The following is a 26,586-nucleotide window of genomic DNA, read 5'->3' on the forward strand; positions in this document are numbered from 1 at the left end:
GAGCAGGGTGTGCAGGTGTTTACATACCTAGTCTTCTTTAACAAACTGGAATTCATTCATCTGAACATGGTTGTCTTTCAGTGTAGTCACTCTGAAGGTCATGGGCGTACTTTAATGAAGCTCTCATTGCTCAAGAACAGTTTGAACTCTGAAACTGTCTTCGGAGCACTCATTAGAATATCCTTAATGGAAGCAAATGCTCCTTCTTTGAGAGCAAGATTTATTTTTTGGAAAGAAGCAAAATGCTGGATTAAGCTAGATAATACTTTCTGGATCCAAAAGAAGGATAAATTATAAAGAAACTTTCATGACTTAAAATTGGCTCTGAAGATTTTAAAAGAGAAATTCTAACAGATTTTGAACAATGATAGTCACGTCAGAATAAGTGTATAATAATAAAAGATAAGCACTTTGAATATTGATTTGAATGTATAAAGTTTGCTATTTATTTTACTAAGCTACTTTGTTTACATCGTATATAGTAAAACATCATTATTACTTCAAGGATATTTTTATTTGTAAAGTAAAGAGAAGTCTTATATAAAAAGATGTTTCTAATGAAACTATTTGACATTTGCTTACTCTTAATTCTCATGTTATGTTGCCTAATTATGGAAGCGATTTGTTACAAACTAGCTCTTTTCAAGTCCATTATCTTTCATATTGTGTCCTCTAACTAAATCCTTTATAAGATGTAGTATTGTTTTTTAAAATGAGCCGAAACTAGATCATTGGTTTAAAAAAAATCCTCAAGTCCTGTATCCAACCCAGAAAATCATTGACTTTCTCTTTCATCTTATTAATGATCTTTAAAGTTTCAGGAACCAATTAGTAATTATCTGGAGAAAACTATGAGAAATTTTCAGTGATGCTATTTATAGAATTTTGCTTCAAGAAAGTCAGGAAGGATGACTTGAAATAAAAACATGATTCTAAATTTCTATGAAAAAAGTTCTTATCTATAAAAATCACTTAAAAGGCCAAATGAACACTTTCAGCCAATGAGCATACCCTAATTGGCAAGATCGTAAAGCATGACTAATTGGAACACTCTGACTTTAGAAAATTTAAAATTAGTTTGTATCAAGGCTTATGTCATAAGTTTCTGAAGAAAAATTTGAGTTTTAAAATTTTATTTACTTTGCCATTAGAAAACTTTTGTTTTCAACGCTGTGCTTTCTTTCCTTCTGTCTCTGTCTTGGTTTCTCTTTGTCTCTCTCTCTCTTACACACACACACACACACACACACACACACACACACACACACACACACACAGAGATTCCTTACCATTGACTAAAACTGTCCATTTGTACAATCATCTGCCCACAATTCCACTAATTGTATGCTGTAGAGACTGTTCATGTTCAGAAGGTCTAACACAGTCAATGGTTAACAGATTAATCTGAGTGAGCATAAAGCAGTCTTGGGGATAGCCAAGGCTGGGCTTCCTGTGTGTTCCCATCTGCCCTATTCACCCTTCTCCACCAAAGATGCCAGGCGAGGCAATTTGGCCACTAACTCTGAAAAATACGAATCTTTGTGTGTGGTGTAATATTGGACTATAGGAGTGTTTCACTTTTCACAAACTCTGTATATGGAAAGAATACCTAAGGAAACAAATGTGAGTTATTATTCATAGTACAAAATGATTTTTCAATTTACAAGAAATACTCCGCGCATTTCCCAGTATTTTAAAAATATAAATTATTTATAAAAATTTGTTTGGAAGTATTATTTCAGGAACATGTTCACTGCAAAAAAGGTGGTACAGTTGTACCATAGGAGAAATTTTTCTTGATTTTACATGTCAAGCAACAGCATTCCAGGGCTTTAAGGTTTGTTTAGCCTCTGGTACTGTGAAAATATTCCAAATAGAATATTACCATATTTTCTTGTACAATTTCCCTTGATATTTTCACTCTCAAACAGAGTGGGTGGGAGAATTTTGTTCATACCTAGCAGCAATCTCATTAATTTTTATGAGATTTCATCTCTATTGACTGGCAAATGGTCCTACCTGAGGTCACACAGTAATCCATCAGTGGCAAAGCTAATTGGAATGTGGGTTTCCATAACCTTCTCCTTGTGTCTCAAGCAGATTCTTTCACCTAGATCGCTTTGCATGCAATTGTGAATTTTTTCATCGCTCTTCTTAAATTTGCTGTCCAAGAGTGAGAGTGTATGAGAGGATGAAGTGGTTTAGGCAACATGTCTATTTTTAGGTTTTCTTCCCCTTAAATTGGATCAATGGAAAGAATATGTGAAGTGGAAAATATGTGAGTAAAAGGAGCTGGCATTTAATGAGCAGCTACTACATCAAGGAGACGTTGCTAAAGCAGTGTGCATCACAGGTTGGCTGACTGGTTGCCACGTGGATCTCAGACAATTCTGAGAATGTCAGAAGACCAGAGACAGGTCTGTTTGTAGGAAGAACAGAGGAACTTCACTGAGGAAGGTGCTAAAGTCTGCAGTAGGAGATGGTGGCAGGATCAGAACAACATAAGGTGTTATTGTTTGCTGCATTATTTTTGCCTTAGACCTGGTGGAGGAACATGGACCATTGGATGCAGTGTTATATTTGCATATCCACAACCACAGCAGGAGGCAGGTTTTTATATTCTTACTTATAAGAGGGGAAACTGATGCTCACAGAGAGAGAAAACAAACACATAAAGGCATCTCACTTTTTCAGAACTTGTCTACATGAGCCAGTGGAGCTGATGATCACCAGGGAACCAAGCTGTCTAGTTTTACTGTCAGATTCATGTTGTCAGTGTCCTCGAGAATCTTCCCTGTCATCGGTGGATCCAGTCACTCCACTTCTGTAATCCCATAGTATTTTGTGTATGGATACATTTCACTGCCTTTCATGCTGCACTGTAATTTGTTTACAGATCTTCCTTCCAGGAAAACAGGATAAAATTCTTGGAAATTTAATTTTCCCCCTTAAATCACATGCCATCCGGTCTTCTACCCATAAAACTGAGCCATGAGGAAAACAAGAGCAGGTCCTTTATAGAACAGAGAGGTCATTGATGAGCTTTCAAACATAAAGCTGAGTTTCCTGACTTCTTTTTAAGGAAGGGTCTAGAGGGTCATGTTTGTGGAAAGAGAAGAGATTCAAAGTTCTGTAATCTCCCTCCAACATATCAAGAATCGATATTGCCAACTCCAGCAGAATTTCCTCCAGAATGTGGAAGATTGCCTTTTCCTCCCTTAGGGCCAAGCCAGGAGGACTGGTGTCCCAAAAGGAGGATCTGAGATGAAGAAGTCCATGCTAGAGAGGATGAGGGAGGGAGCACTTTTCCCCCACCGTGGACACGGCCAGAGGGAAGGAAATTGACAGAGGAGAAAACCAGCTGTTGAATCATATGTGCCCAGAGGGGCCCTCTCCGAACTGAAGTCCCAAGGGGAGAAAGAAAGCTAGACAGTTTGAAAGCAAACTGAAAGCAAAGCATCTTTCCTTTTGGACAGCACCACACCAACCCGAGGAGGTCACATCAGACAACAAGCAGAGGTGAAGTGTTGTTAGTTAGAACACTCTCATTCCCCAGCATCCTTCTTAGCTCCTGTTTTGCCAGAAGTCAGAGTGCTCTGCAAAGGGGTGCAGGCTGGCTGACCTGAGGCAGGACAGGGGGTTCTATGTGCCACAGCCAGATACCTGGAGGTCCACATCATCAATGAGAATCGGGGGGCTCAGCAAGGGGGGAGGAGCAGCAGAGGCCAGCAGAGTGCCAGGCACAGAACTGAGCCACAGATCCACACCCACCCCAGTGAGTGCACGCTCAACAGCTGGCCGACTGCCCAATGGTGGACAGCAGCCAAAGGACCAACGTGAGGCCAAAGGTCATGCTAGAGACCCACGTGCCTTCTCGGAAACGCGTGTGGGAGAGAGGAATTCTGAGAGGCTGGGCCTTTGTCCAAAAGCAACTGTACTATCCAAAGAAAGTTTTTAAACCAGAAGAAATTGGTAAGTTTTACATCTAACCAGACTTTTCCCTCCAGCCACTGCTATTTAGCTACCTTGGGGATATTTGGAGGAGGTTCACTATGAAGATTAGATCAATTGTAGGATATAAAGAAGGTACAATCGCTTTAGACATCTAAGCATAGCATGAGTGAATCTGCATCCAGGCTTTGCCTGCAACACTTGAGAGCTAGGACAATTTTTTCATCATCTTTATATCCCCAGAGCATAGTAGACTACTTAAAGGTGTTTAGAGTTCCATACTTGGGTCCTGCAGGAATAAATGCACTTACTGATGATAAAACTATTAAAGATCATTTGTGTTGCCTTGCCCAATAACTGGCCCTTAGAAATTCATCCTTTCATTCATTAACTTTTTTTTTCAAATATTTCATATATGTTTGACATCTATATGTACCTGATCTTGTGAAGGAGACAAAGATGAATTGTTTCCACATTTATTCAAACATCAGACATTTTTTCAGTGCTTATTGTGTATCAGGTACACAGGTCTCACCTCAAAGACCTTACAGACTTAAAGGAGAGAGGAAATATGTAAACAGCTATCATATAAAGTAGAAAGTGACAGTTACAGCAAGGAAGGTGAAGAGGAAGAAACAGAGTCAAGACACGATCAAATGCATGTTTTCCTGGCTGCTGTGGAGTGTAGTGGGAGGAATGGAGAGAGACACTCCTCTTACTTTCCAATGGAATTACCTGATGGCATCAGGGCACCAGCCCGCAGGACCAGAGTCAACGGAGGTAGAGTATGAAAGCTCCCTTTTGTAGAAGGCAGTTTGACAGAACACATTTAAAAACAGGTTTAGGGATGGGCATCATCCGGAACTAAAGAAAGACTGAAGATAGTTTTAGTGTGTCCTTCGATGATATGCAAGGGTCTCTCCCCCACATCAGGACAAAAGGCTGACCAAAAACTGTGCTGCATCCAATCAAATATTTGGATTTAGACTGCTACACATTTAAGTTATTTTCACAATCATGAGAATAGGAAGTCCAGATTTGAGAAATCTGAGAGTCAGAATATCATGTTCCCTTTAGGGGGAAGAACATTGCTTTTGCATACTTTGCCTTTAAATGCACTTTAAAATAGCTCTTGAATAGTCATTAAACTGCCACAGTCCTATACCAGGGACAGGTAAAAACAGTGAGGATAAAGAAGGAAATACAGTCTTAAAAGCTGAGCTCATAATCGTAAACTCAAGCCCACGGGACACGTTTCTAATGTGCACAGGCGTGCTTTCTCTCTGCTCATCCATGGAGGTGGAAATTCAGGTTGGCTACAAATAAAAAGTCTGCTTAGTGACTTTCTCTCGTGTGTCACAACTTCTTGACTATAGGACCTCCGTTACATAAATCTTCAGGGTGAGAAGTACCTCTTCCCATGTCTCCACTGAGCTGAATGCATATTTTTCCCACACTGCCACACTGTATTCTAATTGTTAGGGTAGCTGTCTATCATCCCATGGTATGGCTCTGGTCTGATCAGTAGCTGTGTCCCCATCATCTAGCCACAGTGTTGGCATTTTTTAATCAATAAAGGAATCTGGATGCCAAGTCTATTCATATGACTTAAACTTTAGACTCCAGAGAGACATAAGAAGGTACAAATTACCCAGCCTTTCTCTGTATCTTATACAACTTAATTCCTAGCCTACTGAGAATCCAGAAAGAGTGGACCTAGAAAGTACTGAGAGTTACAAAAAGCCATCACTTTGGTAAAAAACTGTTGCATGTGTATGTTACACATGTATGTCGCATGTGTGTACCTTGTAGAATTAGTCTGTATGTCGCATGTGTGTACCTTGTAGAATTAGTCTCAGGGTCAGATATCACACTGCACATTAGGGAGGCTGGCTTTCATTCTGTATTAACCTCTGCTAACATACCCAAGGAGAGGAGTGGGCTGAAGGAAAACAATCAGGGCTAGAGGGTTTTCTTTCTCGTTCTTTGCTCCTGGGAAACTGCTTAGAAAATGGGAAGAGCTCGGACACATGCACTGTGTGAAGGAGGGGATGTGTTAAAGGTACAGTCTCCTCAGTATGGTTAGCAAGAGAACTGGAAATTGTTTCCCATGTGAGTTCATTTTAATTACCAAACTATACTGTTTGAAGAGATCTGCTTTTTCCTTATTTCACAGATGTACTAGTTTCACCTGTTTGCATTTTAGTGCTACGTGGCTGAAGAAAGATGAATAAACTTTGGGTGAGAAGCTGTAAAGCTGGTATTTCTACTGATATGGTTCATATAGCAGTTATAAAAATAGCACAGCTTTTAGAATTTATCCAAATGTCATTGCTAATCTGTCTCAAAGTCACAGACACAATCTATTCATTCTCTACAAGTCAAGAGATACAAACCCACAAATGTGCCTATAAAACAAAATCCTTATAAATCCAACATGATGGTGTTACAATCTCTCCTTTGACTTTCTAATAAAAAAAACAGCTGGGTTTTTTCACTTCCATGTCTGTCTTTCATCATCTTTTTCCTGAATAAATGTTATCTTTTGCCTTTGTTAACATTCTTTAGCTCCCTACCATAAAGGCAAAGTTAAAATTTTTTTTCCAAAAGATGTTTGACATTGTTAGCCATTAAGAAACTGGAAATTAAACCCACAATGAATTATCACTGCACACCTTTTAGAATGGCTAACATAAAAAACAGTGATAACACCAAATGCTGGTGAGGGCAGGGAGAACAGGACCTCTCATACATTGCTGGTGGGAACGTAAAGTTGTACAACCACTCTGGACAGTTGTTTGACTGTTTCTGAAATCAAACAGTCATTTTCCACATGATCCAGAAACTGTAGTTTTGAGCATTTATCTCAGAGAGATGAGGTCTTACGTTAATATAAAACCTCCACATGAATGTCATAGCAGTTTTGTTTTTTTTAAATTTTTGAATTTTATTTATTTTTTTATACTGCAGGTTCTTATTAGTCATCAATTTTATACACATCAGTGTATACATGTAAATCCCAATTGCCCAATTCATCACACCACCACCCCCATCCCCCCATGGCTTTCCCCACTTGGGGTCCATACATTTGTTGTCTACATCTGTGTCTCAATTTCTGCCCTGCAAACCAGTTCATCTGTACCATTTTTCTAGGTTCCACATATATGCATTAATATACGATATTTGTCTTTCTCTTTCTGACTTACTTCACTCTGTATGACAGTCTCTAGATCCATCCACATCTCTACAAATGACCCAATTTCGTTCCTTTTTATGGCTGAGTAATATTCCATTGTATATATGTGCCACATCTTCTTTATCCATCTGTCTGTCGATAGGCATTTAGGTTGCTTCCATAACCTGGCTATTGTGAACAGTGCTGCAATGAACATTGGGGTGCATGTGTCTTTTTGAATTATGGTTTTCTCTGGGTATATGCCCAGTAGTGGGATTGCTGGATCATGTGGTAATTCTATTTTTAGTATTTTAAGGAAACTCCATACTGTTTTCCATAGTGGCTATATCAATTTACATTCCCACCAACAGAGCAAGAGGGTTCCCTCTTCTCCACACCCTCTCCAGCATTTGTTGTTTGTAGATTTTCTGATGATACCCATTCTAACTGGTGTGAGGTGATAACTCATTGTAGTTTTGATTTGCATTTCTCTAATAATTAGTGATGTTGAGCATCCTTGCATGTGTTTGTTGTCAATCTGTATATCTTCTTTGGAGAAATGTCTATTTAGGTCTTCTGCCCATTTTTGGATTGGGTTGTTTTTTTTTTTAATATTGAGCTGCATGAGCTGTTTATATATTTTGGAGATTAATCCTTTGTCCGTTGATTTGTTTGCAAATATTTTCTCCCATTCTGAGGGTTGTCGTTTCGTCTCGTTTATGGTTTCCTTTGCTATGCAAAAGCTTTTAAGTTTCATTAGGTCCCATTTGTTTATTTTTGTTTTTATTTCCATTTCTCTAGGAGGTGGATCAAAAAAGATCTTGCTGTAATTTATGTCAAAGAGTGTTCTTCCTATGTTTTCCTCTAAGAGTTTTATAGTGTCCGGTCTTACATTTAGGTCTCAAATTCATTTTGAGTTTATTTTTGTGTATGGTGTTAGGGAGTATTCTAATTTCATTCTTTTACATGTGGCTGTCCAGTTTTCCCAGCACCACTTATTGAAGGGACTGTCTTTTCTACATTGTATATCCTTGCCTCCTTTGTCATAGATTAGTTGACCATAGGTGCATGGGTTTATCTCTGGGCTTTCTATCTTGTTCCATTGATCTGTGTTTCTGTTTCTGTACCAGTAACATACTGTCTTGATTACTGTAGCTTTGTAGTATAGTCTGAAGTCAGGGAGTCTGATTCCTCCAGCTCTGTTTCTTTCCCTCAAGACTGCTTTGGCTATTCGGGGTCTTTTGTGTCTCCATACAAATTTTAAGACTTTTTGCTCTAGTTCCGTAAAAATTCCATTGGAAACTTGATAGGAATTGCATTGAATCTGTAGATCGCTTTGGGTAGTATAGTCATTTCCACAGTATTAATTCTTCCAATCCAAGAACATGGTATATCTCTCCATCTGTTGGTATCATCTTTAATTTCTTTCATCAGTATCTTATAGTTTTCTGCATACAGGTCTTTTGTCTCCCTAGGTAGGTTTATTCCTAGGTATTTTATTCTTTTTCTTGCAATGGTAAATGGGAGTGTTTTCTTGATTTCATTTTCAGATTTTTCATCATTAGTGTAAAGGAATGCCAGAGATTTCTGTGCATTAATTTTGTATCCTTCAACTTTACCAAATTCATTGATTAGCTCTAGTAGTTTTCTGCTGGCATCTTTAGGATGCTCTATGTATAGTATCATGTCATCTGCAAACAGTGACAGTTTTACTTCTTCTTTTCCAATTTGTATTCCTTTTATTTCTTTTTCTTCTCTGATTGCTGTGGCTAGGACTTCCAAAAGTATGTTGAATAATAGTGGTGAGTGTGGACATCCTTATCTTGTTCCTGATCTTAGAGGAAATGCTTTCAGTTTTTCACCATTGAGAATGATGTTTGCTGTGGGTTTGTCGTATATGGCCTTTATTATGTTGAGGTAGGCTCCCTCTATGCCCACTTTCTGGAGAGTTTTTAACATAAATTGGTGTTGAACTTTTTCAAAAGCTTTTTCTGCATCTATTGAGATGATCATATGGTTTTTATTCTTCAATTTGTTAATATGGTTTATCACATTGATTGACTTGTGTATATTGAAGAATTCTTGCATCCCTTAGATAAATCCCACTTGATCATGGTGTATGACCCTTTTAATGTGTTGTTGGATTCTGTTTGCTAGTATTTTGTTGAGGATTTTTGCATCTATATTCATCAGTGATATTGGTCCGTAATTTTCTTTTTTTGTAGTATCTTTGTCTGGTTTTGGTATCAGGGTGATGGTGGCCTCATAGAATGAGTTTGGGAGTGTTCCTTCCTCTGCAATTTTTTGGAAGAGTTTGAGAAGGATGGGTGTTAGCTCTTCTCTAAATATTTGATAGAATTCACCTGTGAAGCCATCTGGTCCTGGACTTTTGTTCGTTGGAAGATTTTTAATCACAGTTTCAATTTCATTACTTGTGATTGGTCTGTTCATATTTTCTATTTCTTCCTGGTTCAGTCTTGGAAGGTTATACCTTTCTAAGAATTTGTCCATTTCTTCCAAGTTGTCCATTTTATTGGCATAGAGTTGCTTGTAGTAGTCTCTTAGGATGCTTTGTATTTCTGCGGTGTCTGTTGTAACTTCTCCTTTTTCATTTCTAATTTTATTGATGTGAGTCTTCTCCCTCTTTTTCTTGATGAGTCTGGCTAATGGTTTATCAATTTTGTTTATCTTCTCAAAGAACCAGCTTTTAGTTTTATTGATCTTTGCTACTGTTTTCTTTGTTTCTATTTCATTTATTTCTTCTCTGATCTTTATGATTTCTTTCCTTCTGCTAACGTTGGGTTTTGTTTGTTCTTCTTTCTCTAGTTCTTTTCAGTGTAAGGTTAGATTTTTTATTTGAGATTCTTCTTGTTTCTTGAGGTAGGCTTGTATAGCTATAAACTTCCCTCTTAGAACTGCTTTTGCTGCATCCCATAGGTTTTGGATCGTCGTGATTTCATTGTCTTTTGTCTCTACGTATTTTTTGATTTCCTCTTTGATTTCTTCAGTGATCTCTTGGTTATTTAGTAACGTATTGTTTAGCCTCCATGTGTTTATGTTTTTTACGTTTTTTTCCCTGTAATTCATTTCTAATCTCATAGCGTTGTGGTCAGAAAAGACGCTTGATATGATTTCAATTTTCTTATATTTACTGTGGCTTGATTTATGACCCAAGATGTGATCTATCCTGGAAATGTTCTGTGCACACTTGACAAGAAAGTGTAATCTGCTGTTTTTGGATGGAATGTCCTATAAATATCAATTAAGTCTATCTGGTCTATTGTGTCATTTAAAGCTTCTGCTTCCTTATTTATTTTCATTATGGATGATCTGTCCAGTGGTGTAAGTGAGGTGTTAAAGTCCCCCACTATTATTGTGTTAGTGTCGATTTCCTCTTTTATAGCTGTTAGTAGTTGCCTTATGTATTGAGCTGCTCCTATGTTGGATGCATATATATTTATAATTGTTATATCTTCTTCTTGGATTGATCCCTTGATCATTATGTAGTGTCCTTCCTTGTCTCTTGTAACATTCTTTATTTTAAAGTCTATTTTATCTAATATGAGTATTCCTACTCCAGCTTTCTTTTGACTTCCATTTGCTTGGAATATATTTTTCCATCCCCTCACTTTCAGTCTGTATGTGTCCCTAGGTCTGAAGTAGACAGCATATAGATGGGTCTTGTTTTTGTATCCACTCAGCAAGCCTGTGTCTTTTGGTTGGAATATTTAATCCATTCATGTTTAAGGTAATTTTCGATATGTATGCTCCTATGACCATTTTCTTAATTGCTTTGGGTTTGTTTTTGTAGGTCCTTTTCTTCTCTTGTGTTTCCCACTTAGAGAAGTTCCTTTAGCATTTGTTGTAGAGCTGGTTTGGTGGTGTTGAATTCTCTCAGCTTTTGCTTGTCTCTAAAGCTTTTGATTTCTCCAACGAATCTGAATGAGTTCCTTGCTGGGTAGAGTAATCTTGGCTGTAGGTTCTTCCCTTTCATCACTTTAAGTATATCATGGCACTGCCTTCTGGCTTGTAGAGTTTCTGCTGAGAAATCAGCTGTTAACCTTATGAGAGTTCCCTTGTATGTTATTTGTCATTTGTCCCTTGCTGCTTTCAATAATTTTTCTTTGTCTTTAATTTGTGCCAGTTTGATTATGTGTCTCGGCATGTTTCTCTTTGGGTTTATCCTGTATGGGACTCTCTGAGCTTCCTGGAGTTGGGTGGCTATTTCCTTTCCCATGTTAGGGAATTTTTTGAGTATAATCTCTTCAAATATTTTCTCGGGTCCTTTCTCTCTCTCTTCTCCTTCTGGGACCCCTATAATGCAAATGTTGTTGCATGTAATGTTGTCCCAGAGGTCTCAGGCTGTCTTCATTTCTTTTCATTCTTTTTTCTTTATTCTGTTCTGCAGCAGTGAATTCCACCAATCTGTCTTCCAGGTCACTTATCCGTTCTTCTGCCTCAGTTATTCTGCTATTGATTCCTTCTAGTGCAGTTTTCATTTCAGTTATTGTATTGTTCATCTCTGTTTGTTTGTTCTTTAATTCTTCTAGGTCTTTGTTAAACATTTCTTGCATCTTCTCAATCTTTGCCTCCATTCTTTTGCCAAGGTCCTGCATCATCTTTGCTATCATTATTCTGAATTCTTTTTCTGGAACGTTGCCTATCTCCACTTCTTTAATTCTTTTGTGGGGGTTTATCTTGTTCCTTCATCTGGTACATAGCCCTCTGCCTTTTCCTCTTGTCTGTCTTTCTGTGAATGTGGTTTTTGTTCCACACGCTGCAGGATTGTAGTTCTTCTTGCTTCTGCTGTCTGCCCTCTGGTGGATGAGGCTATCTAAGAGGCTTGTGCAAGTTTCCTGATGGGAGGGACTGGTGGTGGGTAGAGCCACCTATTGCTCTGGTGGGCAGAGCTCAGTAAAACTTTAATCTGCTTGACTGCTGATGGGTGGGGCTGGGTTCCCTCCCTGTTGGTTGTTTGGCCTGAGGCAACCCAACACTGGAGCCTACCTGGGCTCTTTGGTGGGGCTAAATAGGGACTCTGGGAGGGCTCACACCAAGGAGTACTTCCCAGAACCTCTGCTGCCAGTGTCCTTGTCTCCATGGTGAGCCACAGCCACCCCCCCTCTCTGCAGGAGACCCTCCAACACTAGCAGGTAGGTCTGGTTCAGTCTCCCCCGGGGTCACTGCTCCTTCCCCTGGGTCCCAATGTGCACACTACTTTGTGTGTGCCTTCCAAGAGTGGAGTGTCTGTTTCCCCTACTCCTGTCTAAGTCCTGCAATCAAATCGCACTCACCCTCAATGTCTGATTCTCTAGGAATTCCTCCTCCCATTGCCGGACCCCCAGGTTGGGAAGCTGACATAGGGCTAAGAACCTTCACTCCAGTGGGTGGACTTCTGTGGTATAAGTGTTCTCCAGTCTGTGAGTCACCCACCCAGCAGTTGTGGGATTTGATTTTACTGTGATTGCGCCCCTCCCACCGTCTCATTGTGGCTTCTCCTTTGTCTTTGGATGTGCCATATCATATTTGGTGAGTTCCAGTGTCTTCCTGTGGATGACTGTCCAGCAGCTAGTTGTGATTCTGGTGTTCTTGCAAGAGGGAGTGAGAGCACATCCTTCTACTCTGCCATCTTGGTTCTTGTCTCAGAAGATCTCTCAGACAATCAACGAGATTGATTTCAAGTCTGTCTCATCTACATGGATGTTAGAGCTGATATAATTCTGTGGTCAGAACATCAAAAGAATAGACTCCTTCTCCACCTTCTACAGGCTACACACATACCTTGGCTTGTGGCCTCTTCCTCTTTCAAAGATAAAAATGATGGGTTGAGTCCTTACATCACAAACACAATGACCTTCTCCTGTAGTCACACCTCCCTCTAACTCCTCATAGCAGTTTTATTTGTAAAAAACCAAAGCTGGAAATAATCCAAATGTCCTTCAGCAGGTGATGGCTAAACAAACCCTGATATGTTTATACTATGGAATACTACTCAGCAATAAAAAGACCAAACTATTGATACATGCAACAATTTGGGTGGACTTAAGGGTATTATGCTTAGTGAAAAAAGCCAATCTCAAAAGGTTAAACACTGTGTGATTCCATTTTATATAGCATTCTCCAGCTGACAAAATCATAGAGATGGAGAATAGAGTAGTCGTTGCTAGGGATAGGAATGAGGGTGGTGGAATGGGTGTGACTTCATAGGGGTTGTATGAGGGAGTTTCTTTGTGGTGATAGTATAGTTCTGTATCCTGACTGTGGTCATAATTACACAAACCTATACATGGATCAAATTGTGTAGAGCTACACACACACACCGACAAACGAGTGAAGGAAAAGGGATGAAAACTGAATCAGGTCTGTGGTTTAGCTAACAGTATTGTAACAATGTCAATATCCTAGTCATATAAAATGTCACCATTGGGGAAAAGCTATGTGGACAGTTCATAGAATCCTATATAGTTTTGCAATTCCTTGTGAGTCTATAATCATTCCAGAAATATATATTTTCCTCTCACGCTTCATGCATTAATTGTTTGTGACATTTAACCATGAGTTTAAGGAATTAACTGAAAGGGCAAGAGGATAAAGCACAGAGAGCCTCTTCATGTCTTTTTGTTCTATATCACTGTTCTTAAGAGAATCAGAAGACAAAAGTACTTGGTCCTTTGCCAACTAGTAATGAGGACTGTCTTGTTAAAACAGAAGCGCCTTTGCAAAAGGGCTGTTGGGCTACATCCTATCATTCCTTTCCTCAGAAACCGTCACAGCTCTCTTTTATTTACAAAATTAAGCCACACTTTTCATCCTGACCTTGAAGACCTCCTACGACATGACCCCAGCTTAACTTTTTGGCTCTATCTTACTTTATTCCATAATGAGCACCCATTGCTTCAATCTGTTCTCTGCACCACAGCCTGCCTGCCTTTAAAACTCAAATGTGGCTTCCCATGGCACTTAGCCTAAAGACTCAAACTCTTGACCTGGCTGTCAAGACTTGTTGAGTCTAGCACTTGCCTCCTTCCCCAGCCCATCTTGCACCACTCTTTTCTTCACTCTCCTTGCCTAGTCACAAGCCCTTGCTCACAACCTCATCCTTGCCATGGTCCTTCCCACCACAGAGCCTTGAGCACGCTGTCTTCTTTGCTTGGACCTCTTTCCTTCTCAACTAATCTTCCACTTCTCTTATAGATCTCAGCTCTACCACTAGTCTTTTAGGAAAATCTTCCCCAACTTTCCAGTTTAGGCCAAGTTGTTTTGACAAATGTTCTCGTAGAACTGTGTTGCTTTCTTTTAGAATACTCATCTCTGACTATAATGATACAGCCATTCATTTGGTTATTTGGCTGCCTTTCCCATTTGCCTGGAAGTGCCAAAGAATATAGAAAGTATCTTTTTTTACTGTTTCCTCACTGTTCACTACCTAATACACTGACTTGAACAGAGAAGTATTCAATAGTTATTTTTGAAGTGACTGGATGAATCAAACTGGAATAATTGTTCTCCAATCATATTCCTCAGGTTTTCTGCCCCTAAGCTTTTGCCATGATTTTCTTTCTGGGTTCAAAGCTATACCTAAATTTTATTCAATCTTATAGACTCCTCTGAATGGGTACTTTCTTGCCTCTGCAAATAAACATCATCTCTGGCTCCTGTGAAAACTATAGCACTTTGGCATCCGTTCCCTTGCCGTACATGATGTTACTATCAATAGACTGTGCCTCTTGTCCCCTTTATAAGTTCAGAAGCTCCTGGAGGGTAAGGTTGATTCATTTCCTTCGTTCTTTTCTCTTTTTTAACTCTGTAGAAGCTTTATCATTCTTTTTTTTTTCTGTTAATGTTTTTATTCTTTAATTTTATTTTATTAAAAATTTTTTTATTTTATATTGGAGTATAGTTGATTAACAATGTTGTGTTAGTTTCAAGTGTACAGCAAAGGTTGATTCATTTCTGTTTACATCACTTGCAATAACTAGTACATTTCTTAGATGTAGAATTAGTGTATTTTCCTTATTGATTAATATATGAATAAAAGCTAAACACTTAGCACGTATTATGTTCTCAATTAATATTTATAAAAACAAGGGAAAATCATTATAGGTCCTTGTTAGTTCCACTGATTTGCAATGAGTAAACAGAACTGAATTACAAAACAGCAGTACAGACATGGTTCCCAGAGCAAATGCCTTCTATTCTGACCATTTATTATTATTTAAGAAGTTTATTTTTTGTAGGTAGCAAAATGGTTCTAGAATTGTTTGATTCAACATGCTTTTTTACTTCCCCCTATCCCTTGCTCAGTAAGTTATAATGAAGACAAACTGATATTTCAGTAGAATTACTTTTTGACTTTCGACAGAATTAAAATAAATTTTGCATAGAATGCAGCATTAAATGCAGTGTCAAACAGCTAATTTGAGAGAGGTGTCAGGATGGATTAATGGTGGTGCATAACATGGGTTGAACAAAACACCTGAGGACAAGGGGAAAGTTGTTAAAACCTTGTCACTGGGCTTCCCTGGTGGTGTAGTGGTTGAGAGTCCGCCTGCTGATGCAGGGGACACGGGTTTGTGCCCCGGTCCGGGAAGATTCCACATGCCGCAGAGCAGCTGGGCCTGTGAGCCATGGCTGCTGAGCTTGCGCGTCCTGAGCCTGTGCTCCGCAACGGGAGAGGCCACAACAGTGAGAGGCCCGGTACCGCAAAAAAAAAAAAAAAAAAGAAAAAAAACCTTGTCACTGTCTACAAAAAGAAATTGAAAAACTGAAAAAATTTTTTAATAAATCCCCATAGAACTTAAGCAACCAGTAATTGGTTGTGACTTTTCAATGCTTAACAAAAGAAAACAAAAGTCAAATGGATTTCCAAAGGGGTAAGTTTCCTCTTCATGCTCCCCAGGAGGCCCATTTATAATTTTTGACTCTGCACTAATGGGCCCAGTTCTGCCATGAAGCCAGCATTCCTTTCTTCTCCCACATACCGGTATAGACATTCGAGGGGCCTCTGCATGTGGGTAGAGAACTGCTGGCAATTTCTGTGTCCCCAAATACTGGAAATCAATGCAATTTAATTAACCTCTTTAAACATTTTTGAGTGCCTATTATGTGCTGGGTTTCCTACCAGGTACTAGCGATTCAAAGGTGAACAAGAAATCCTCTTTGCTGTGAAAAGCTTACAGCTTGGTGGAGTAGGTGGAAATATTCAAACACCATTCTTAGGTAAGAGAGACTGTGAAGACAGAGCTATAAAACAAAGTGCCTGGGAGCACAGGAGAGAGAGAGCATGAGAGAGAGAGAGAGAGTGAGAGAGAGAAAGACAGAGAGAAATTTGTTGTCATTGTGGGGCTTGTGGAAGTGAATAGGAGCTAGGCTGAGTTTGGAGCACTGTGGTTTTTCTCCCAGCATCCATCCACCTCATCTCTCCCTTGATGGGTGACAGATATGTGATTGGGTGAGACTGATCCTGCCCTGACTCCAGGAGTGAGTGCTGATTGGTGAGCCAGTGATTCTCAACTAGAGATAGTACCTGCTAGAGGGCATTTGGAAATCCATGAGGACACTTCTAGTTGTTACAAAGGCTGAAAGACGCTATGGTAATTTGATGGGTGGGGACCAGAAATCTTAAATGACCTATAAAGTAGGAAAATGACTCACATCATGAAAAATTGTCCTACCCAAAATGCCAGTAGTACTCCTACTGAGAAACATTTGTCTAAACAAGTCAGAGAAATCTCATCCTGTATTGGTTCAGAGAGTCCAGGTCTAGGTCAGTTAGCTCACCCTGGTCCCCTGCCATCAGTGTGGTCCAATCAAATAGACCTCTGGACTTTTCTTCAGTGGTTGTAGGGAAGCATCCTTTCTGTCCCTTATTGGGTATGCAGGAGGAAGCATGTAGACCCTACCTAATTCTGATTTAGATAGATTCCCATTCAATCTATATCAGCTGAATTTATTCAAGTGGTTTGTTTGCTTGTTTGTTTCTTCATTTTTGTTATTGTTTCTAAGCAAATTATTGGAATGGTAGCAATGTTGTTGAGGTATCAAATCTCAGTAAAATCTGATACGTGAACAATATTTTGTTTTCATCCTGGAGGCTTGGAATGACTATAAAATTCATAATATTGTCATAAAAAGAGAAATAAGGGTGAAACAAAAATAGTCAAGATTATTATTTATGGTTTAATGCGGAATATAAGTGGTGCCTGGTAAAAATCGTGAAAATCTAAGTTAAATTTGCAATGGTGTGTGTGTGCGCGTGCACGCGTGTACACATAATTACATAAAAGAAAAAGAGAGAGAGGGAGGGAGGAAGGAAGGATGCAGTGGCTATCTTCATACCTAACACACTGTAGAAATTTAAATCTTGTCCCTTTAGGAAAAATTCTGTCTCTTCAGCTTACAAAATCTACACATTAAAGAAAGCTAAAAGAAAAGATTATTAAGCACTTTGATTACTTAATCAAAGTCCATTAGCATATTCTAAAATCTTGTAAGTTGTGATTAAAATAGATTTATTTTTATGCTTATTAATAATTCTTCTGCTGACGTAAGATTAGTATTCTTAGCTACAAATTATTTTCCTACATTGTCAATGGTTCTTGTGGTGTACTAAAAACAAAGAAGAGATGTACAATTACATGTGAATTAAGAAAAATTGAAGGAACACAGAAATAAACTTCCACTTAATTTTTATATAACCGATTTCCCTCTTGTTGCAAAACTTACAAACTAGTAATCAGAACTCCCAAGTGACTAAGCTGAAAGTAAACTACATCTGGAAAATGAGGAAGATGAGAAGGGAAGAGAGCCTTGGTACCTGGATACTGGTCAGAGTCGTGTACTGGTAAGCCTTGACCACCAGATAGTTTGCTTCCAAGTCTATCAGTCCCAGGATCATATACTTCCACCATCTTCGTCGTAAAATTGCCAGGAGGTTTTCTTCTCCTGCATTACAAAGTTAAGAAGAAATGGATTAAGCTCTGAACACGTTGAGAAACTGTATATTTAGAAGGATTCTAAAATATATATTACAGTACTATATTTTTTACCGTACCTTATCAAACGTTTAACTAAACAAATGAATCAATATGTCCAAGAATGACATGCTTGTGCTTAGTTTACTAGACTTCATGGTAGATTTCAGCCCTTCAAATTAGTTCCTATCCCAGAACAAGACTGGACAGGTTTTTAGTTCACTACGCAAAACATTTTCTCACAAACATTTGAATAAAAAATTTTGTCAAGTAAAAATAAAAGGAAAGGTGTTCAGAAAGGCTGTATAAACACGTGAAATCCAAATCATCCTGAACTCAGGATTGTGGTAAAATAGACAAAAATGGAAAGAGGGTAGTCAAATGGAGAAAAGCCTGTGCTTAGCCGCAGATCTGCAGTAAGGCTGCAGGGCGCCACCCTGAGGGCTCGCTCGCCTCTGAACCTTACACGCAGGTGGTGTGTGGGTGATGGGAAGAGAGAGGAAGTTGGGGGTCACTCATCGATGGGGAAGAGTGCCACAGGCCTTGGTCTTAATGCTACCAATGACTGCAAACTTCACCATCTTGCCTCTTACGCTGGTAGCCTCAGAACAGACTCTGAACTGCTTAGTTCTTCATCCTTATTTTTACATATTTCAGGCCTGAAAGGTACCTTTTCTCAAAGTGGGGGAACATGATTATTAATAATAACAGCTTTCTGGGGCCAACCTGTGAGGAATCCTTAGAGGATGTGGAACATGCAGAAACCCTGAGTGAACGGTGATTCTTGATACCAAAGAAACAATCCAAACATTTGGCCCAAAGTATGCTTTCTCTTGCTCTTCAATGTGCTGATTCCCCTGCATGGACTATTCTTCCCCCAGCCTTCAAATGAAGGAGCAGCATAGACTCTACCACCAGGAAGCCTTCCTTGATCTCTCACTTTGATCTTCTCAGAATCGGTTGGGTTTCTGTGCTATGGGCTCCTTTAACACCCTGTCTTATTCCGCAGATACAGTACTTATCTCCCTGTGTTATAATGGCCAGTTTTCTTGACTCTGTTACTCATTAGATTATTAACAATTTGAAGAGAGTGACACTGTCTCGGTCATCACTTTATCTCTAGGGCCCAACAGTGCATGGTGAGTAGTCAATAAGTAATACAGAATCTATGAACACATTTTGTGTTTAATAACCTCAGCAATGTTAAATAACATTGAAATTGAAATATTTAAAATATATCTACTATAAATATTCATGCACCAGACAATGAAAATTGTTTTCTAGTTAGAACATCTGACATAAATTCATTTGGTGACCGTTTTACACATAATACTCTATACATAGGACATAAAAAGGTCAACGGCACACTGAACCGCAAAGCTGAAATTCTAAGGTCACAAGTCATTGTTCCAGTTAATTTACATGATGAACAGAGAATTGCTAAACTCGGAGCACACCAGCCACATTTCAATGTGTGACATTGAAAATCTGGATCATGGCGCTGTTTGTTCCGCCAATCAATACATATTCAAAGTTACACAGATTCAAAGGAATGATTTGTTGTCTTGCTGTTTGTTCTGCTGAAGAAGTTTGCAAGCGAAACACTCTAAACAAATACTCCCATATTGTTTCACTTGAGCACCTGAGAACGTACAACACACTTGCTTAGCAAAATTGTCCAGGAAGGCAAGAAAGCTCTCTTTTTTTTCCGGCTGAGCAAGAAATGCAACCTTTAAAAGGACTGCTTAGGGATTTATCTACATGACTCTCATTAACACTGATGTATAATAGGCCGTTAAAATTCTAGAATAGTGAAGATGTATTCTTTAGAGCCCTTGTGCCAAAGTGCTTTCTAAACCTCACGAAACCGGGCCATCCATAAAAGCACCAGCACAACTGGTGGTACGTTAACGTTTTGAAGCAAAAGAATTTAAAAAAAAATTAACTAAGAGGAGTAATAAAATCTATGGGTGCAAATTTTAGAATTATAATTTGGCATTTAAATTTGTTCTGTTATTATTCTTACTATCAACGTGTTCAAATATAAATAGAAAGCATAGAGAATAATGTGATAAGGTAATCTCCAACCTGATTTAATTAATGTTAAAATTTTGCCACGTTTGCTTCAGATTTTTTTCTGAGAAAGGAAATGTTACAGATGAAATTGAAGCCCCCTTTCTGCCACTGCCAGATTCCATTCCCTTCCCTCCTTCCTCAAATCACCATCTTGATATTGTTATGTATCCTTCATGTTCATGTCTTTGCTATATGTTTTCTACATATGTATGTATTTAAATGAAAGTTTATTGTATATACTGTACCTGTCATTCTTCTAGGGTTCTTTATACTTAACATTGTTCTAGAAATAGATCCCTATTTTTTAATGTAGAGAATAAATGTAATATACTTTAAATGATATATAATCACATTTTATGAATATGCCACAATTTATCTCATCTCCCACTGACAGACATTTAAGTTGTTTCCAATTTTTCTTTAAAGAACATCCTTGTACATATGTATCTCTATAATTGGTTTAGAGTTTAATTCTGTTTTCATTCTCTTTTTAAAGAACTGTGGAGTATGCCAGTACTCACAAATGTGAAAAACATAATTAAAGAAAGTAACCCTAATTGAAAGCAACATAGCGTTCCAGCAACAATAACTATGGCAATAATTGAGAATAGAGAGGGAAATTATTGACAGTCTTGATCATGTGACTCATATCTCATTTTACTAAGCATCAACAGAACGACCAATCAATGTGTTTTTTCATTTTTGTAACAAATACTTATATGATACTATGTACCAGGCAGTGTCTATGTGCTTTACAAATATTAATTTACTTAATCCTTATAATATCCCTGTATGGAAGGTATTTCTTTTAACCGTATTTACAGATGACAAAACCGGGGCCTGGAGGAGTTAAGTAACTTGCCCAAAAGTTCACAAAGATGAGACAGGATTTGAATTCATGACAATCCGGCACTAGGCTTCATACTCACTGGTACTGCACTATTTTGCCTTATTGGTTTGTAATTACGGCACCATCCTCAGGAGTCATTCATTTCTCATTAAAGGAGCTATCATGACCTGCTTGTCCCAACTCACCTGCAGGGTGCCCCCTCTGCCAGACTCCAGGGGGCGCCTGGCACATTGAAGCCGACGTGCACGGCGTCCCCTAGTGTTGCCGGTGCCCAGCTGTGCAGTTGTGTGTCCATTCCTGAATCAGCTTAGGGATGAGCATGTGTCCCATCACCCTCACTTCAGTATCAAAAGTTGATGTCTCCCTGCCTGATCTAAGTGCATGACAGAGTTTCCCTTGTGAAATGTAAAATAAGGCTTTCAATCAAATTTATGGCTTAACAAAGCCTAATGATAAGAATTACTGTTATATGCTGTACTACTAGTTGAAGCCTTGGGCGTAATAACAATGGTCACACGTGGGGTGGGGCGAGCGTGGCAGTGGTCAATGAATGTTGAATGAAGGAAGCGGAAACACCTGTGCAAAGACTGAAACATGGTCCACATTCACGGCAGCGACTGGAAACCTGAAGAGCCTTGATTCATGGATAGGACTCTTGTTCACCCCCAGTGGTGGTCTGAGTAGAGAATAAAAGGATTGCGAGACAGCACCAGAGGTGAATTCAGCAAAGGGAACGAGAAGCTGCATTATTCTCGGGACTGCCTTTTCATTAAGGGCTCTCATGGGTGGGGTGATCCTTCATGGTGTTTTTCTGCAAGGACAGAACTCAGCATGCATTTGCACAGAGGGTCTGCAGCAAGAGTGAAGCCCCTGCAAAGAGGGCAAGACCCTTGCTTGAATGGACGTCTCCTCGGCTCACAACTTGAAGCCATAATGCTATCTTCCTTTACCAGAACTCCAAGGGAAGAGGTTAAATATTCATCAGTGAATTTGAAAAAAGGTGTGACTGAAGATGGAAGTTTTAATTACTCACCCTTAAAAGGTGAAATTTAGTATTAGGATGTAGAATTCAAAACAATTCTTTTGTCAGAAAAGTGAACAAAATAAATGTGCTAATAATAAGGAAATGAAAACGTAAGTGGTTCACAAAAAGAATTGCAATCAATTGCACTTCATAATGTGAATCTGAGGGTAAGGATGAAATATAAAAAGGACAAATAATGAAGATTACATTTTGTTTTGTATGGTTTCATTCACTGTCACTACTGGAGCCAGACAGTGAGATTAAGAAGAGCATAAAAGGCAGTCCTTTAATGTGCTGGCTTAGTGGCAACAGACCTGGGTTTGGACACTGATGTACCTTAGTGGTCCTGAGTAACTTGGGTAACGGCTCTGAACCTGGATCCCTCTACTGTAAAATGGGGACTGGAGCAACTATTTCATAGGGCGTTGTAGATTAAAGGCAGCATGAATGTCGTATTTAAGCTAATATCTAATGCCAGGTATATGCACAAGACATGTCAGCAAGTGGTGGGGTCCTGGAATCCTTGAATCCTGACCAGCCACCCACCACAGACTGGCTCACTGCAAGGGATGGATCCTGCATGGAGGAAGCCCAGGAAAATGAACTCTTTTAATTTCTCATTAGGGCTTTAGCTGCACATCCTCTGTCTCTAACTCTTGAGATTGTGGATGGATCACACTGCAGCCAGCATATGACATTTGTCCAGACAGGAGGCAGCCTGAGGGCCGTGTCCTTGACCTTGACACCTCTCCCCTGGGCCAGATCCTTGTCTTGATTCTCCGGATCTCACTACTTGATCTGGGAGGGGAAGCCATGTGAACACACCCCTTCCCCCTAAGGCTTGAACTAGAAATAGCTTCGTTCTCTGGGACTCTAGTCCTACTGGGCCTTTCCAGGGTAGGGGCTTTGAGGAGGTGTTTCCAAGGTTACCACATAGGCTGCATGTGACAGGCAAAACGTAAAAGAGGAAACCACACAAAGGGTTCAAAGAAAGCCAAGAGGAGAAGAGACACGGCCTCAGTTCCCACTTTACACCCTTCACATCCCTCTCGCTCAAGTTCCCACTCACACTGCAAGATCCAGTTACCTGGATGTGAAGCTCCCATGGGAAGCTTTCCCAAAGTCTCTGCTTCCCCTCAGCACTTATTTCTCTTTTTTAACGTATCCTGAACTATGCCTAGCATAGTGATTTAGACAGATAGTTACTCACGTAAATAAGATCCTGTTATCAAGGTAAGATAATTGAATAACACCGTTAAAATCTACTCGGTCATCTGGCTGTCTTCCAGAGATGCCTAATAAGGGTTTGGAAAAATATCTAAAAGCAACTAAAAATGAATCATAATCACGTAAGTTTCTGGTAGCTGTGACTTTAAGAGAAAATCCATATATGTGTAAAAATGATTGTATATAGGATAGGTTTCTTAACAGTAAGTTTATTTTATTTTTTTCAAAGTTACTTTTTTGGCATTGATAAGTAAAACAACATATTCTAGCCCTAATGACAAACTCAATCTATTACCTTTCTGACACAAAAACATATATATCTTATGATTCAAAAAATCTTTCAATGTATATTACCTTTTTAAACATGAAATGGATCACTTAAACCTCAGAAACCTTTTATTTCTGGATTTTTTAAGCTGTCATCTTTTATGAAGCTAAGATACATGATTTTATGTGGCACGCTTATACTCTACACCTTTGAAATATGCAAAACTGCTCTTTTTTAAAAAATTTATTTATTTTATTTATTTATTTTTGGCTGCACTGGGTCTTTGTTGCTGTGCACAGGTTTTCTCTAGTTGCAGCAAGTGGGGACTACTCTTCGTTGCGGAGCATGGGCTCCAGGCGTGCAGGCTTCAGTAGCTGCAGCACATGGGCTCAGTAGTTGTGGCTCGCGGGCTCTAGAGCACAGGCTCAGTAGTTGTGGCGCATGGGCTTAGTTGCTCTGCGGCATGTGGGATCTTCCCGGACCAGGGCTCGAACCCGTGTCCCCTGCATTGGCAGGTGGATTCTTAACCACTGCACCACCAGGGAAGCCCCAAAACCTGTGTTCTTGATGTATCTTAGGAGAGATACAATTGCTAACATTTTTTTCTTCGTATTAATAGAAAAATTGATAGTAAGTCTGCCTAGATTTTACCATAAAGGCAATTACAACAAATAGATAAACAAATAAAGAACTTTTCTGAAAGTTCAGGATGTCTAAAACCCCATATATGAAAACTGTGTACGGACTATTAAACTCTGTTGACCAAAATCTATGTGTTACAGGTTCCTCTACCTCTTAATGAAAATAGTGCATGAGAGCCAAACAACTCCCCTAAACAAAGTCCATTCAGAATTTAAAAACTAGATATACATTTAGAGCACCCATTTCATATTCTTGGAAAGAACACCCTATAAAGGGCTTCCCTGGTGGCGCAGTGGTTGAGAGTCCGCCTGCCGATGCAAGGGACATGGGTTCGTGCCCTGGTCTGGGAGGATCCCACATACCACGGAGCGGCTAGTCCCGTGAGCCATGGCCGCTGAGCCTGAGCGTCTGGAGCCTGTGCTCCGCAATGGGAGAGGCCATAACAGTGAGAGGCCCACATACTGAAAAAAAAAAAAAAAAAAAAAGAATACACACGCTTGCATGCTAAACACTGTCACTATTGATCACTGAAAATCTTAAAGATGTTATGTTGTTGCATGATCCAACACAAACCAGTACTATTGTCCCATATTTCTAGCTGTGATAGACATATTTCTTTGTACTGATATATGTCATCCAACAACCAAAATTTAACCGATTAAAAGGGAGCACATCTTCCTACTCCAAACGCCTGTCCAGTTTATGCTTTTTGTTGAGCAACCAGCCCTTGAGGTCCATTTTAACTTTGTTAGCTCTTTTGCAGTTATCTATATGCACAGATTCTTGCCCTGAGACGTCTCACCAAGAGTTCTTCCCTTTTGATTTAGATAGTGAGTCAGCCAGCCAGGCTGGCCTTTCCTTTCTGGCTCCAGGAGACAGCCTTCTCAGAGAAGACAAGAATGGTGCCCTGCGGAGCTGTGGATGTGGCAGCCACACCTTCCGTTTGGCAGGGCAACATAGGGAGGGCACTGGAGCCATTCAGCAGCGGGCTCGAACCCAGCCTCTTACGGGCACTGGGTGTATGATATTGTTACACAACTTAGTCTCTCTAAACCTCAATTTTCCTCATCTATACATCGGAATTACCAGGTGGACCTGCCTCCCTGAGTGTTGGTCAGGATTAAATGAGATATTTATAAAATGCTTAACATGCTGCCTCGAAAGGAGCTCTTATCATTATCTTGACTTTTATCACAGCTGGTCTTTCCTCATGACAAACTTCCGACATACGTGCCGTAAAGAATTTAACCTTGCCCCCAAAGAGGTCTGCAGAGGTCTGCAATTTGTCCTGGGGTAACGTTATGATTCCGGGCTGAGGATGGCCATGTCAGAAAGACCAATAATGTGATTTGGGGTGAAGGCTTTGGGTCACGCCCAGAGACTATAGAGAATCAATCAGGCTTACATAAGGGAGCTTCAGTAAAAACCTGAACACAGAGGCTCTACCGAGTTTCCCTGATTGGCAATATTTTGTCCATATTGTCACACACTGGTGCTGGGAAAGTCACATGTCTTGTCTCCTTTGGGAAAGGACAATGGAAGCCCTGGACTTGGTACTTCTTCAGGACTCTGCCTATGGGCTTATTCCCTCGGTGGATTCTAATCTGTATCTTTTCCCTGTAACAACTCAAACCATGAATATAATAGCTTTTAGTGAGTTCTAGGAGGCTTAGTAGATTTCTGAAACGGACAGTGGTTTGGGGGATCCTCCCCCAACCCCGAACTTGCAATTGGCATCAGGAGAGAGGGTGGTCTTGTGTGGACTCTGAACGTTCCCATTTGGCTTAAACTCTCATAGTGTTATGAGGTAAGGGTAGTGTTGGGACTGTGCCCCTAAACTTTTGCACCTGGTTTTCCTCAAACACAACTGAATTTGTTCCTCTTCTGCTCAAGAACTCAAGTACATGTTTGGTGCATCTCAGCAAAACGAGACCCCAGAACCCTCGAGGTCTGAATTCAAATTAAAACAAACAACTGGTGTCCTTTCCAGGTGATTTTAAACAATGTATGTGATTATTTGTGGTCTTGAAAGAATATAAAAACTTCGTACTTTAAACCTAAATGTTCCGTCATTATAGAGATATCACTTACCGTGGGAAATACTGTTCACTAGCTCAAAATGGTTAATGATAGGTTGGCTGTGTGTGGGGTGGATGCTTTGATTTGAAATTATTCAAAGCAGTCATAATGAAATGATAGACTCATATAAATCTCTCTACTTTCCTGTGGCGAGCCTGCTGAGAGGAAAACGTATTTGTCCTTTTTAATGACATGACTATTTTCCTTTTCTTCATCCCATTTTGTGAAAAGTGACCCTATTTGCCTTTTGAAGGCTTCCTGTAATTGGCTCTGATGCCCCCCGACGTTAGCAGATGAATCTGTCAGTTTTGTGAATTTTGT

General features: G+C 39.5%; 1 protein-coding gene across 2 annotated transcripts in view; it reads right to left on the minus strand.

The window, feature by feature from the left end:
• SLC35F1 (solute carrier family 35 member F1) overlaps positions 1 to 26,586 on the minus strand; it is a 486,239-nt gene that overhangs the window by 79,694 nt on the left and 379,959 nt on the right. For both annotated transcript variants that reach the window (XM_067702264.1, XM_067702263.1), the window contains exon 3: positions 17,943 to 18,070. In XM_067702264.1, coding sequence (XP_067558365.1) covers positions 17,943 to 18,070 — 128 coding nt within the window. The remainder of the gene's footprint in view (positions 1 to 17,942; positions 18,071 to 26,586) is intronic.

This window comes from Pseudorca crassidens, chromosome 13 (assembly GCF_039906515.1).
Source record: "Pseudorca crassidens isolate mPseCra1 chromosome 13, mPseCra1.hap1, whole genome shotgun sequence".
Taxonomy (NCBI): Eukaryota; Metazoa; Chordata; class Mammalia; order Artiodactyla; family Delphinidae; genus Pseudorca; species Pseudorca crassidens.